At 46.1% G+C, this 15,269-nt stretch overlaps 1 protein-coding gene across 1 annotated transcript in view; it reads right to left on the reverse strand.

The window, feature by feature from the left end:
• The window catches only part of LOC142803136 (uncharacterized), a 53,415-nt gene extending 39,714 nt beyond the window's left edge, over positions 1-13,701 (reverse strand). Inside the window, exons 1-3 of the mRNA XM_075888238.1 lie at positions 13,286-13,701; positions 7,879-8,026; positions 963-1,084 (exon numbers count right to left, since the gene is read on the reverse strand). Of these exons, the coding sequence (XP_075744353.1) occupies positions 963-1,084; positions 7,879-8,026; positions 13,286-13,701 (686 nt within the window). The remainder of the gene's footprint in view (positions 1-962; positions 1,085-7,878; positions 8,027-13,285) is intronic.
• Positions 13,702-15,269: the final 1,568 nt, after the last annotated feature.

Consider the following 15,269-nt stretch of genomic DNA (forward strand, 5'->3'; position numbering starts at 1 on the left):
CCACCACCTCTAGATCTTTATTCGCTGAATATGAAACGAATAATCTTTTATTCTCAGATAGAAGCTTCATATTTTCACACGCTATGATTCACTCCTTGTCTGGTCTTTCTCGTTGTAGCTTCATCACTTTTAAAAATGAGAGACCTGAATTAGACAAGAAAAAAGATTAGAAACAAAAAAGCTGAATATAGCAGCTTATTTTGCTCGTATATTATTAGTTAAATTCAGCTTTTTTTTTTCAGTGTGCACTGTAGCTATGAAGTTCCCTGTTTTGTAATGTAGGACTCTTACCGATCACACTTCTTAGTTGCTAAGTGTTAAGAAAACGCTTCCAATAATTTTTTTATTTCAGATAATATGCCCTTTGCATACCATTCTGTAAAAAATACCTTTTTCTTCATTTTTTTGCCTTGCCACTGTTTGTATCTTCGAACTCCTTCTACAGCCCTACACTAGAGTTGCAGTATCTGTGGCTGAATAAAAACGAATATAGCCCTCGAAATCATTTGGAGGTGCGCTCCTCATTTCCTTTCTCCCACCTCTTACCATATGAGCTCACTCATGATTGTGACAAAAGCGACTACCATGGTAGTGAAACCATAGGACAGTCAAGCCAGGGAAAGATATGAATTAGTATTTCTTGCTTTTACCTATAATGCAGCATTAGTGACACATGCAAATCAACGATAGGTGACTAGAAATACTCGTAGCCCGAGTGGTAAAACACTGTACGCGTATTCTTTTAAATTGTGGGTTTTGCCAGTGCTGACGGCAACGGTGCTGTTCATCCTCTTTATATCATTTGGATTTATGTCATATTTATTCAGCGAAAATAAACCTTTACAGGATTATATACTCACTAACCTAGGACGACTCGAAGGCAGAAAGAAGTGCGAAGCACAAAGCAGGAAATATTTACGTGAGAAGATAGTTTTGGCGTGATGCCCGAATATCATACTTACTCGATGATATCTTTAAATATGTCCCTGTAGGTATTCAGAAAGCCCAAATCACCGTAATCATATGATCCGATCGCAATCACGGTTCTTCTGTCATCATCACTGCCTTGGAGCTCCTTGAGAACCTGTCGCAGTGCGGCAAGCAGTGGGACGTTAGGTTAGTCACTTAAAAAAAGACAGGCAGTTTTTTCATTAACCAAGAATGATTGCACTTGCTTCAAAAAAGAAATCACCGAAGATTACAATACTGGCTAATGTGAATTACGAGCGCAGTTCGCGTAGTGGAAAGGCCAACTGTATTTGAGGTTTCGGCTTTCCACGCGGCATAGAGTACGATACGACATAGATCACAATTTTTGCAAAGGATGACAACACCCGCAACGCCATAATTCTTTTTTTTGCAGATAGGTAAAGTACCAGCCACATATCTGTAAGGTATGATGTGCACTTTATGTTGCTTGGGGCTAATGAAGGTAAGAAATAGTGGCTGAACACTGTGCAGTGGGTGGGAAGTATTGAACCACACTCATTTCTCAACTAGCACGATGTGATGCCTGCTTGTTATTTCATTACTCTTGTACCACGCTATATTACATAGATACCGCGATTCATTGCCCGACAAGGCATCTGTATCAAGTCTTTTTGCAGATAAGTGTCAAGGTCTAGGGTGGCTCTAGAGGTACAATGCTTGAATGCCTTGCTGAGGGCCTGGAATTAAATCCCATTTGATCCTGAGTATGTTTTTTTAGGTGCGAAGCTCCTTAAAGCAGCACCCGTTCGCCCCTCGTCGTAGTGCGCAACCAGTCTTACGTTTTGACCTGCAAGGTGATGCCGGTGGGAGATTTCTCCTGTGCGTTGTTGAACAATAAGAATTCGCAGCGTGCGCGTTAACTAAAAGCCGAATTCTCCTCTCTCTCATTCCCCATTAGCAGCCATTGACATGTACATTGAGCACTATCTGACGAGAAAGGGTTGCTACGCTATACTCCCTGGGCGTAAGCTCCTTGGTTTTAGAAAGGTTTAGCGAGCGTTGGGCAGCAGTGCCATGAATGCAGTGAACTAGTATATACCATGAACTCGAGGTGGTTAAAAGTGGGAAGTAGACACGAAGCGCAAGCCGTAAGAAAGTGTGCGTGTGCCACCTCTCGTTTAGTCCTTGGAATGCCCGCTGGATGGTGGTGCTTCTATATGCGGAATATATGATGAAAGGATGCGAGATGGTTGTACTTGGAGTGTTGACTAAATGAACGAACGGACACACAGACAGATGGATGGACTGACGCACGAATGGCTGCATGGATGAATGGACGCATGGTTGGACACACGGGCGGAATAATGGATGAAAGCAGGGACGGACGCACGAACAGATGCACGCGCGGGGGGCGACGGATTGACGCATGAACGGTCACACAGACGGATGCATGGACGGACGGAAGCAAGAACAAATGGACGGACGCATGCTTCTCACCACTCTCCATCATTCACCCCGCGGATATTCTGCCATTTTTTTCCTTCATATCTATCGTTGCCAAGGTGGCAACGCTGGTGCTACTGAACGCAGATACATATCCAAAAGATCCCCACTCTAAAAGCAGAGAATTCAGAGAAGGTAAAATGAGAAGGCTTCGCTCTAGTGAGTTTTTGAAGATTTTCCGCGTTGGGGTAATAATTGCAGGGCATTGGAATAGAATTGCGGCCGCCCATCAATTTTTGGCCAGAAACAGCCATCTTAGGCGACCAGAATAGTGCTCCATTCAAACCAACATGCATCCACCTCCAAAAAAGAAAAGGAAGTGCTTCGGTATGTGACATGATTTTTCTGAAGTGCTGTTAAAGAATTCACAACGTTTTTTTGGAAATTTTTGGGCAAAAGCTTGATTTATGACACAGCGTAAAAATATTGGACAGACGGCGACTTCCCGGCATTACGAATTCATTTTTCACGATTTGATACTTTGCAGTTTGAAGGTTGGGGTGCAGGTTATATGTAGGTGAAAATTACGTGCAAGGACCTGCGTTATCAATCTGGCCAGCGGCGGAACATTCTTATACTCATCAGGCGCCGGAAGTTTCAAGTCCACCTAGCCCGAATGTCGGCCTTGTTCCTAAACATTGCACTCACCACGTTTTTTGAAACGCCAAACGCCGTGCCTTCTTCAAACCTATTTTCTTTACACTTTTTTTCTGTGTTGATGACTGTCAGCTTGATGGAGAAGAGCAGCTTCGTGTGATTCACGACAGTGATTGTGGACCCTATTAACTACTATTCCAGTTCAGCCTCATTCTGAATAATCTTACACTCGTATGTTGAATTGGCAAATTTCTGTTATCATTCTCAATATTTGCACTACAAGGCACGTGACTACCCTGTTGTTCACGTTTCCGGTGTCGTGCCGCATGGTGCAGTCCATGGCTCCCTTATATATTCCTACTTTACCTCATAATGAGGTAAAGAGGTAATGAGGTAATGAGCATGCGTCTATATAGCACTTTTAGGATTCTCTACCATATAATTTACTCTAAGTCACACAAAGTTCTAAGTGAGGCATCCTCACACTTTTGCAGATGAGCCCAAACTCCACGAAAACTGTTTCAATGACGTTACTCTTCGTTTAGCTTCCTCAGTTTTCTCGCACTCTTGCAATGATTTTTGTTCAGTTAAAACACACGAGCAAAAGTATGTCAGACTTCTATTCGCTTACAATATATCTTGCAACAACTTTACTGAAATATACTACATTAAAGCTTGGTTATTGTAAGCGCTTCCTTCAAGCAGCCTCTCAAGAAACGAAACTGCTCACATACATAACACTAATCCGCAATTGAACATGCATTGTTAGTTTGAAACCCATAAATAACCATTAAAAGGACTGAGTCAGATGAAGACAGCAAGTTGACGACTCTGGCAACACATAGGTACAATACAGGACCATCGTTCCAGAATGCCTTAACATCCGATGCCGTGCCCTCCTAGTCGAATTGAAGTCGAGTGAAGTTTTATTTAAACTTGCACGACGGGGTATTTTAGATGACCTTGAGTAGTTAAGTACATACGCGTGCGTAGAGGTCTCTATCAAAAGAGGTGAAGGTTCATCACAATGGACCCGCCCCTCTCCCACCGTCGTACTAAGTGAATGTATGGTAAGGAAAATTAGAGCCCGTCGAGCGCTTCTCAGTGACTAGGGGAGGGCCGCACTACAGAGCCCCCCTCCCAGAACGCACGTCTATGGTTCACTAATGGAGCCAAATGCACCTAAACAAATCAAGCTACGTTACTCATGCGCTGACAAAACTGCCTTCAACCAAATGGGGACTATCTACTAGGGAGGCCATATTTAAAAATAAATGTGTGCTCTCGTTCACACTTGTGCATATTTGCGTTGTACATAACAATAAATCATTGTTTAAATCTTCTCGGTATTTGAGTGACATTTTTCATCGTAAAAATACTTTCAAGAATAAGAAAATTTATGGTGTTTTCGCTTCCTTTCGAGTTATGTTGTGATGAACGTTCGCTTGTTTACTCGCCAGCACCTGTCAGCAGTACACACGATCCTAGAACTGCGGCATGTTGCCACCTGCTTATGGTGGTTGAATCATCGTCTGTAGATGGTGGATTTTATGTGCGAGTTTCCGGATTTTCTCTGGTTTGACAGATGGGAAACGCCCGAATTGCACTTATGGCCAGGGTAATTTTGTTCTTAATGGTTGAAAATGGCGCAAGAACACGGGACACAAACCAAGAATACACAATAAACAGCACCGGACTCGCAACTTACCTTTAATAACATCAACTCATACAGGCACGTGGTCACACAAAAAAGCCAGGATAATACGAAACACGCAACATTCATCACGCTTGCCTACCTAAATACAATATTCTTTTTTTGCCGAAGGGTGATGAATGCTGGTGCATGAGTTACCTGGGTTTCTGTGTGTGACAACGTGCCTGTATGTATATGTGAGTTGACATCAATAAAGACTACTTGCGAGCCCAGCGCCCATTATTTTCTATTATTCTTGTGTCTCGTGTTCTTGCGCCATTTTCAACCATGAACCTACATGAACTTGCAAACTTTCAGTGCTACTTAATGTTGTACTTGCCGTGTAGCAGACAAAAACTAGGTCACGACCAAGTACGTGATTCAATGTCTTGCCTTCTGGCAAGACACCGGTCATGTATTCACTGCGACAAAGGCACCCAAACTTTCCAACGTTGCAGCTAGCTTGGGTAGCCACTCAACATAGCCCAGTGGGAATTTCATCGACACTGCTTATCTGTCCATGTTTCTGCTAAACATGGTGCTGTTCATTGTCATCGACTTTAGAGTATAAACTAGAGATACATGTGAAGATGGTCATCGGTGCCTCCACGCTTTCGGGTCACATGAGAATTGTCTCACTTGCTGCTGCAAGTAGTATGAGCATTTATCAGGCACTTCTTTGTCACCTGCCTATGAGCTTTATTTGTATAAAATGTCCGCCCGTACCTCTATGGTCGGCACTTCACTATCATAACAGAACATCCCGCACTGTGTTGCCTGTCCTCGACAAAGAACATGTCAGGATGTCTAGGGCGTTCGATGCTGTGCTTTAAAGAATCACATCACATATAATCTCTCCCATCACATATGAGTCTGGCATATGTCATCATGATGCATACGCGTTGTCCCGATGCCCACTTTTACTTTCTCTCGACAATACACCCTTCGCATCGCATCCTGGGAGCATCGACAGCCCGCCTGCCCCACGACACCTGCAAATCACATCACTGGACCAAATTCAGCCTTCTTCGCAGTACCGTTTCCGTTCACTTCAGCGGACCGACTTCTGCTGTCGAACTTTTATTGACTATACTCGCGGGATCACTAAACCGGCCAACAGCCGCTTGAGACGCCAGCTTCCACCATTTCGCCTCGACGATGGTGTGCTCGAACGCTATATTTATCTTTCCATGCGTAACAAGTGGGTGCCAGTTCTTCCCCGTTGCTTTCATCCTCGTGTTTTAAAAGCCTTCCACGATGACATTGCTGCTGATAATCTAGGTTATCGCAAGATCTACGACAACAGGAGGACCCGCTTTCGCGTATAGCCAATGTCTTGAAGGTCGGAAGCTGGCCTATATATGATTCTCGTGCTTGCGATGGTAACTCTTTCTTGTTTCAGCATATGAGCCAACACATTGATTAGTTGTTGCTGGACCAAGGCCTTTACGGCGGCCCATATATACTATAATAGCTAAAAGCTTGTTGTAATTGAATTAAAAATAGTTTTTGGCCCTATTATGTCCAATAGAACTCTTTGAGTAAAGTCAGCATTGCAGCGTCTACTTTGTAACTTACGAACAGAAACACGTCGAGTTTTTAAATGCATGAAATACACCCCATTTACTCCACGACTTCAAGGGTAAGCACACATGCAGTAATGTCAAAAACGTGATTTTTAGGAGTTTAGAAAATTGTGATAAGACAGGTAGTGCATAGTGTGCAGTACTACGCCGCAGTCTCTCTCCTGCATCGACAACAAACTCAACATACTGCATTCGTGCTCGTAAGCATGGCATGTGTCGTAAGTCAGCAGATATCTCAATATTATGCGGCTAAGTCAGGGAGCGTCAGTCAAGACAATCATAGTCGTCCGAAAAAACAATAATATTCGGTCAAAGAAGGCACCATTCATTAATACGCGCAATACATTTCTACGCTCTGCACATTTTGTGCATGAACGTAATAAATTATCAAGAAAAAAGTGACCGCAGTTTCCCGAGTGGGAACACTGGTTCGCATGCGGAGCATATATGTAGAACTGCGATAAATGCGGTTTGTAATTTGCGACATGCGTGTGTGTTATGAGTGAACACGAGTGAAAACGCATGCACGTATGCTGCGAAAGACGATGTTTATTGATGAGACGCTTTGAGTATTTTGAGTATGACTTTATGGTCCGTAAAGTGAAGGGTGAGTGCATCTGGTTGCAGCGGTCGAAGGTCGAAATTTGCAAAGACGTGGTCAATGCACGTCCCGCGAACCGTGGTTGGATGATGTTCGCCGTTGTGCGTTGCTCGTTTCAGCGAGTGCCGCGACTCCGTGTAGTCGACCACCCAATCTTACTTGATGACGTCGATGTTGAAGTCGCCAACTATCATGAAGGGTCGTCGTTGTGGTCGTTGTTTCAGGTATTCTTCCACGGCTTCGTCAACGTATTTCTCCACGGCGGACCGCGATAGGTTGGGCGCGAGGTACATCGTCGTGACGTCGACTCCACAGATGCTAGCGACGCAGTGCTCGCCGTTGACGCGTTGTTGAGCGCCGGGCAACAGTTGAAGGTCTTCGACGGAGTCGACGTCATCACGCTTGACGTAAATTCCCACACCGCCCGCAGGTCATTGAAACCCGTGCATGCACGCGGCATGCACCCGTGCATGCACCCGTGCAAACCCGTGCATGCACGTCATCGGTGGCGTTGCACATCTCGGTGAAGCAAAGCACGTCCACTCTGTGGAGTACGGGGTCTCGCCCGACGTCAACCGCGTGAGCGCGCCCCGACCATTGGTTATTTATAGCGAGCGCCGGCCCCGGCCTGCGCATGCGCGCGTTAGCATACATCTGGCGCACGTTAAACTAAAGGTCACGTGGTGCGCGGAGGGGAGAAGCCAGCGCAGCGCGCGCTGTGTTGAAAGGAGGAAGGGGTGCACAGATGGATGGCGGAGGAGGAGGGGAGGCTGCGGACAGCGACGGCGCATGACTAGCCCCTAGTGTAACATGCTCCGCATGTAAAAATTAATGGAACTTAAAAATGCAATCCCGGAATGTCAACAGTTAGTGCTTTGGAAGTTAGGCCATTGCAAGAAATGGGTTTTGGGCAGAATGCGGATTGAAGTTACAAGAGCGAAAAAAAAGGAAGAAACGGCTTCCCTTACCTCTATAACGGGCTTCATGGCCTGCACAACGTCTTTAAGCTCAGAGGGCTTCCTGATAACATTCAGTAAGCCGTAGCTGCCAATTTTATTGCGTGCCAGCTCGTCGAGCTCATTCTTGGCATTACGCACCAGCTCCGGTGTGATTTGCCTGCCGTGGAAGAAAGAGCGTTTGGTTAAAACACGCAGTTTAGGAACACAATGGTAGACATCCTCTGTAGCCATGTGCATCTTATGCTAGACAATGATTCATCTCAAAAAGAGGTACATTTATAAGACCGCCAAGAAAAACTATATAGACGCAGCCAACTTCCTGTCTTCTCAATATAGCTTTGTAAAGATGCCTCTATTGGCTGTTGTATGAGTCACGATCTGGTGATAAAAGGATGAAAGTATTCGTTGGAAACAGGTGAAAAAAGCACGGTAGCTTCACATTGCTCTTCAAACCTATGCAGTGAAGTTATTTTTGTACAATACACCTGAGGTAGGAAATGTAATCTTTCCTGGCAGCCATACATGCTCTGTGGCATAACACCAGAGTTTTGTGACAAGCAAACAAGAATCGACACGCAGAAGCGCTTTTATTGCAATAGCAATTAAATGGACACTCTCAGCTGGATTCTGCCGCTACCATCGGCGTCGACGTCAATGTCATGCACCATATATGTATACGTATCTATATATATGAAAGCTCAAAAAGGAGAAAAGCCCCAAAAAATAAAAACGCTCTGGCGCGGGGAATTGAACGTGAGACCTCTGCGTTGTGAGGGCAAGGTGTTAAGCCACCCCGGAGCTTTTTTTTCCTTATTGCCTGTCTTTGGCTCACATAAACAATACAAATTCACAGATAATTACACAACACAATCAAAAACATTGTTAAAAACAGTGGCTCAAATGTTGTGGCCACGAATTTGTTAAAAAGTTTTCATCGTCGATAATAATTCTACGCGCGGCAACCACTCTGGGGTAAATTCCTGCAACTTTTGTTCATCCAAAAAATTACTTATATATTCTTTGAAGTACGTGGTGGGCGCTCGTGCATCTGCATCAAAGTGCATGGCTGCCATCCTCGATTTCAAAATGCTATGAAGAGCCATAAGCATTATCATATCATATGGGGTATCGTCATCGCTTTGTATTTGCAAATAGCGATTGCTCTGTGCATCAAGGGGAAAACCTTTTTTGATCGTGCGCCGGAGCACGTCTCAAAGAAAGACAGCATCCCAACAGTCAAGAAATACATGCTCAATTGTTTCCTCTTTTCCGCATATTATGCAATGCGTGCCCCAAGAAACGTAAGACCCCTTTGCAGCCATCCAAGATTTGACAGTCAGCTTACCGGTATGCAATTTAAAAAAGAAATTCTTAGCACCTGGTGGTATTTTCATCGCCTTGACGCGCTTTAAAACAGTGTGCCCATGGCATACAATGTAAAGGGACCGATACAAAAGCACTGGTAAAAACACATCCCATAGGTCCTTGTACAAATTTTTACGTCGGACTTGACTCAAGTATTCAAGTGAAAACCGTGCTGACAGAAACCTACAGAAAAGCACAACTTCGCGGAGAAAGCCATAAACACCACCGGGTACGCTGCTGGTTGAGAGAACCATGTTAGGCAAGTGTTACTCCAGGCGAAGTTGACAGACAGTGCGAAGGAATAGGTTGTTGACATCTCCAAGGAAACGAAATCGAGTGACTACCTTTCTGAAAAACAAATGCGACAAGCCCAGTCCTCCATTTTGCCCTCGAAGAAATAAATTGGTCCGACTCGATCTTTCCCAAGATGACTCCCACACGAAGACAGCGAACACACAGTGAAATTTTTGAATGTTTACCCTTGAATAATGTAAGCTAGTAAGATATACCACATTTTACTCACTAAGAATATATTTCTAATTGTGGCGTCAGAAAACACAGACCAATTCCAGCCATTCCACTTGTTCACTCTTTCCCGCAGGTTATCCACTTGGCTCCTCCAGTACGAATCTCTGTCTTTGTAGCATTAGAGGGGGGCACGCAAGTATTTCACTGGTGTCGTAACAAGCCTGATGCTGGCAAAACTGTCTGGGGTTTCTGGCCAGTCACCATGCCAATACCAAGGCATTTTCCGCAGTTTATAGCGCTGCCGCTTGCAGCACAAGTTAGTAACACATTTTACAGCCTTTGCTATGCTGTCAGAGTCCGCACAAAAAATGGCAATTTCGTCCGCATCAGCCATCAGCCGGACTTCAACGTCATGCAGCTTAAACCCACGGACACAGTCATTCTCAGTGACACTCAAACAAATGGACTCTTTGTACAAACAAAACAATGGTGGTGAGAGAGGGCAACCCTGACGGACCTAATGCTTGACTGGGATGCGCTTCCCCACCGCCTTGTTAACGATTAGCCGCGTTGAGCAGTCTAGGTACGCCATGGCAACCCCTTCTTTGATTATTTTCCCTAAATTCACATAATCTAGGATGCACAGCAGAATTTCATGAGGCACCCTGTCAAAAGCATTCTCGAGGTCAATTTGCAGCATTGCCACTCGCGCACCAATAGCGTCGCAACATGCGAGGATGCTCCTTGCTGCGTGTACATTAGTGAAGATAGTTCGACCTTTAATGCCGCACGTCTGATGCGGCCCCACGAGCTGCGTAATAACTGTTTGCAGCCTTTTAGCTAGGATTTTCATGAATATCTTACAACCTCCATTAGTGAGGCAAATTCGGCGGTAAGAAGTTACTCTACGCAGTGCAATGGGGTCTTTCGATTTTGGTATAAGAACAGTGTGGGAGGATGAAAAGGACGGGGGTAATACTTTCAGCTCGAATGCTTCATTAAAAACGTCAGCTAAGCCTGGTGCTATTGCTAACTTGAAACACTTATAAAAGGCAAAAGTTAGGCCATCAGGGCCAGGGGATTTCCCTAGATGCATACTTTAAATAGCACTGTTAACTTCATTTTCCGAAACGAGTTCCTTAAATATTTCTTTCGTGTGTTTGTCAAGCTTTGACATCAGCGTTAAAAACTCTTTTAAAACAGTCGACATCAACTGTGCTGGCGGCAAGTAAACCATTGAAGTGCTCAAAGAAAGCACGCTCGATAACATCAGCAGCATCGCTGACATCACCCTCGTGTTCGATTTCTGTTAACATTTTGTCGCGCAGGCCACTTTTCTGAGCCCAACGCCCTTTTTGACGGTGCTTCTGCCATTATAAGTCGCTCGGCCCTTGCCCGAACCATAGCACCGCGGTATCTTTCGATATCGAACGGTTCGATTTTACATTTCAATGCGCAAATATCGTCAACAAACATGCCGGGCATCCTACATTCTTCGACGAGCAATTTTTCCAAGTTTCTGCGCATGTGCTTTTCTTCTGCTCCTTTTTCTCTGCTTAAAGCGCTCAAGCGCTCCAAAGCCTTCAATTTAATGACCTGCTTGAAGTTCTTCCATTTTTCTCTGAACGTATTCTTACTGAAAACTTTAATTTCTTCTAATTCCGTCATTACTTCTTCCATATATTTTTCGTTGCTCAGCAGATTCGAATTCAATTCCTACAGTTGTCCCTTGGAGGCCCTTTTCGTTTCTTTCGAGCTAGCTACTACAAAGCTAACCAAGCAGTGGTAACTAAATGAAACGGCGTTAACACTGTACGCCTTGCAGAGTGGCACCAATTCAACACTTACGTATGCCCTATCTAGTCGGGCGTGGCTGGCTGCCTGAAAGTGAGTGTACTGCTCAGTCCTGCCACCACCGAGATATTCAGCCACATCCTCCAAACCATGGTCCCTTATTATATCGCTTAAAACAGTGGTATACATGCATCCCTGTAATGTCGTTCACTAGTTTTGTCTTTGGCTGAAAGAACGCAGTTGAAGTCTTCAATAATGATAAAGAGCCTATTACACCGGGTATACTGCTTTAGTTCGAAAAATATGCGTCTTTCGTGGGCAACAGTCGGTGCGTACAAACAAAAATGGCAGCATATCCACGGAGTGAATGATGGAGAGTGGGGCGAAGCATTCGTCCTTCCATTCGTTCTTGCTTCCGTCCGACCATGTGTGCGTCAGTGTGACAGTCGATGCGTCCATCCGCCCGTCCGTGCGTGCGTCTGTTCGTGCGTCCGTCCCTGCGTTCGTTCATGCATCCGCCCCTGCGTCCATTCATGCGTCCATCCATGCATCTGTCTGTGTGTCCGTTCGTCCATTTATTCAACACTCCAAGTACCACCATCTCGCATCTTTTCATTATATATTCCCCATATAGAAGCACCGCCATCCAGCGGACATTCCAAGGACTAAACGAGAGGTGGCACACGCATACTTTCTTACGGCTTGCGCTTCGAGTCTACTTCCCACCTTTAGCCACCTAGGGTTTATGGTATGTACTAGTGCACTGTATTCATGGCACTGTGGCCCAACGCTCGCTAAACCTTTCTAAAACCAAGGAGGTTACGCCCAGCGAGTATAACGTAGCAACCTTTTCCTGTCAGATAGTGCTCAATGTAAATGCCAAGGCTGCTAATGGGGATCACAGCGTGCGCGTTAACTAAAAGCCGGATGCTCCTGTCTCTCAATCCCGCTTAGCAGCCATTGGCATGTACATTGAACACTATATTTTATTGTTCAACAACGCACAGAATAAATCTCTCTGGCACCACCTTGGAGGTCAAAATGTTATACTTGTTACACACTTTAACGGCTACAAGTGACGAACGGGTGCCGCTAGAAGGAGCTTCGCCCCTAATAATTTACGCGCCATTCCAAACACGAAAACAAAAGATCACCCACAATGAGCCGACCAGACGGACATGGCGTTAGGACTTCTCTTTTAGTGCCTAGACTCTGTCGGACGAACAGCACACAGACGGAAGAAGTCCCTATGGCATGGCTAACTATAGCAGAATACCGCCGCAAGAATTGGCGCACCATGCCCCCAGTTTCACCGTCGCCATGGACTTAAGTCTCTTGGACTGCCAGGAAGTCAAGTTCGAGGTCACTTACTAGTCAATAAAGCTGACATTGTTTTCTCCGTGAGGCAAGGCCGCGCACATTTAAAGTGGCAAGACGGATCGAATTTTCTATATGCACCATTGTAAGGCTGCGAAAAACCCAGGGGCATGGCGCTTACCTTACAACTGCGATTCCTTTCTGAACACCTTGTCCCAGTACAATTCTTAAGGTGGTGAAGGCGGCGTTTCCGCGGTCTTGCGCTCCGTGGAAATGTTTGGCCGTGGCTGAAGGAGAGGCCGTCGAGCGCGAAGTTGTTTTGGCGGGTGGTTCGTCCGGCGTGGCAGCAGTGGTGCCCTTCTCTTTTTCCTTTGCGTCACGGGGACGCTTCCCCGTCACAGTGCCATTGTCGCTTTCAATCCCAGTCTTAGGTTCTGGCTCGGAGGGGGTGTCGTCTGCTAAGCCGGGAAACGTGTCGGCGGTGCTGCTTGTATCCACCTTTTCATGGCACTCTCCTACGCCTTCGTATGGAAGCCCGGCTTCGTGCTTAGCTGGTGCTTCACACACGCCCTCTTCTTGACAGCATGACGGCCCATCTTGCACAGCAGAGTTTGGGCCAACTCCTGCTGTTTCTTCCGAGTATGCTTCGTCCAAGAGGTGCTCCACTGCGTCACTTTCCTGCGCTCGTCCGGTCACACTGGCATATGTCTTCGCACAGTCATCTTCTTCGTGGCCGAAGCGGCGACAGCGACTGCAGCGGTGTACTTGGCAGTCCCGACGTATGTGACTGGTACTCTTGCACTGTAGGCACAACGGAGCACTGCCCGGAACGACAACGAGAGTCAACTCTTGAGCAATCTTGAGCTGGTGTGGAATGTCATCCACCATGACGTCAGAGTGCAGCTTTATTCCCAGAGACTGTGTCGTTGAGCCTTTTCCAGTGATTCCCGGTGCTCTACTCTTCTCCCGCTTCACTTCGAATACTTTCCCATAGGGAGTCAAGGCAACACGCACGCTTTCATCGGTCACGCCGTGCAGCAACCAGTGAAGCTTCAAGCGAACCTCGCGGTTATTTGGGTCAATAAGCAAACATGGGCGATCCTTTACCTTCACGTCGACGGCGGAGAGCAACTTCCGAGCAGCGTCAGCACTCGTCGATGTCATAGCCCATACGTGGCTCATTTGATACGCCCCCAAAGCCAAAACGTCGGCGAGCGCGCCAAGCTTGGCCAAAGTATCCCGGTAATCTTCGACGCGGTAAGGCTGGGCTCTCAGATCGCCATGCATGAAAACAGTAATTGCAACAATACGCCCGAAAGGCAGATTGGGCGGAATCACCTGATAATCGTCAGCGCTAGGCGCAAAAACCCTGTTACCGTGGCCCGTTCGGGCCGCTGAAGCCGCTCCGTCGGAGCCGAACACTCGGCGACCGTATCGCTCGAAAGCCGGAAGTGGAATAGAGCCACCCAGGAGCACATTCATTCCCGTTCAAACAGCAAGCTACTTATATATACCACTTACCGCTGCTCATGAGCATCTCAGGGAGGGGGGGATTGTGTTTTCAACATTACCAGCAAGATGGCGCAATGAGCGCTCGTCGCCACATCACGCGGCAGCACCCGCTCTCCTACGCGTACTTTGGCCGGCTTAGAGAAGGGAAACGACGCTTCCTCACGCGTCCTTATCTCGCGGCGGGTAGGAGGGGATGGTCTTACGCCTTGTCTGCCTCGGGCTTTACCTGGAACGATTCTGCTGTAGTTACCGGGTGCACGAAGGTCCCTGCAATCATCGCAGTCTCCCTTTGCGAAAAGCACGCACTTTTCAGACAGAGCAAAGTAAGAATTAGACGCTTATTAGCGTGCATCCGTACCGGTGAGTACGTTCTGTGCGTCATTTGTGCGTGAGGAACGTGGGGCATGTTTCCATCTGCTTTCCATTTTGCGTGTAACCTTTCAATTTGTTGCTATCGCATTCATTGCTTTGCCTTTCTGGCAAAGCTGTGACTTTTTTGTACTTAATACAAATGTGCTAGCATGCTCAGGAATCGGCACTGTCAGCTGATGAGGGGAACTTCTAAGGAGCAGTAATATTTATTGGAACAATGCGTGTATTGGTTCTGGGTGTATGTTTTTTTGCTAACTCTTTCATATTCAGTGGCGTTTTATGCTTATTCTATTTTTAAAGTACAGAACTTTCAACCTGCATATTCAGGCTTCCCGTGTTAGGCACATCGATCGGTTGCATCGCCTTTGCGGTGGCACAATAATAAGAGTGATCTTGGTTTCCATTGTTGTTTTGCAGCCGAAACGACACGTCCTTTTCCAGTACAAAACAGTCAACAATAGTATTTGTTCAGGGCCTCGTGTACACCTGCAGCTGCCGCGATCAGACATATCATTTCGGGACAGTTGCACTACTCTTCGGGATATGGGGCGTTTAAAAACACTTGTGGTACA

Source organism: Rhipicephalus microplus, chromosome 3 (genome assembly GCF_043290135.1).
Source record: "Rhipicephalus microplus isolate Deutch F79 chromosome 3, USDA_Rmic, whole genome shotgun sequence".
NCBI lineage: Eukaryota > Metazoa > Arthropoda > Arachnida > Ixodida > Ixodidae > Rhipicephalus > Rhipicephalus microplus.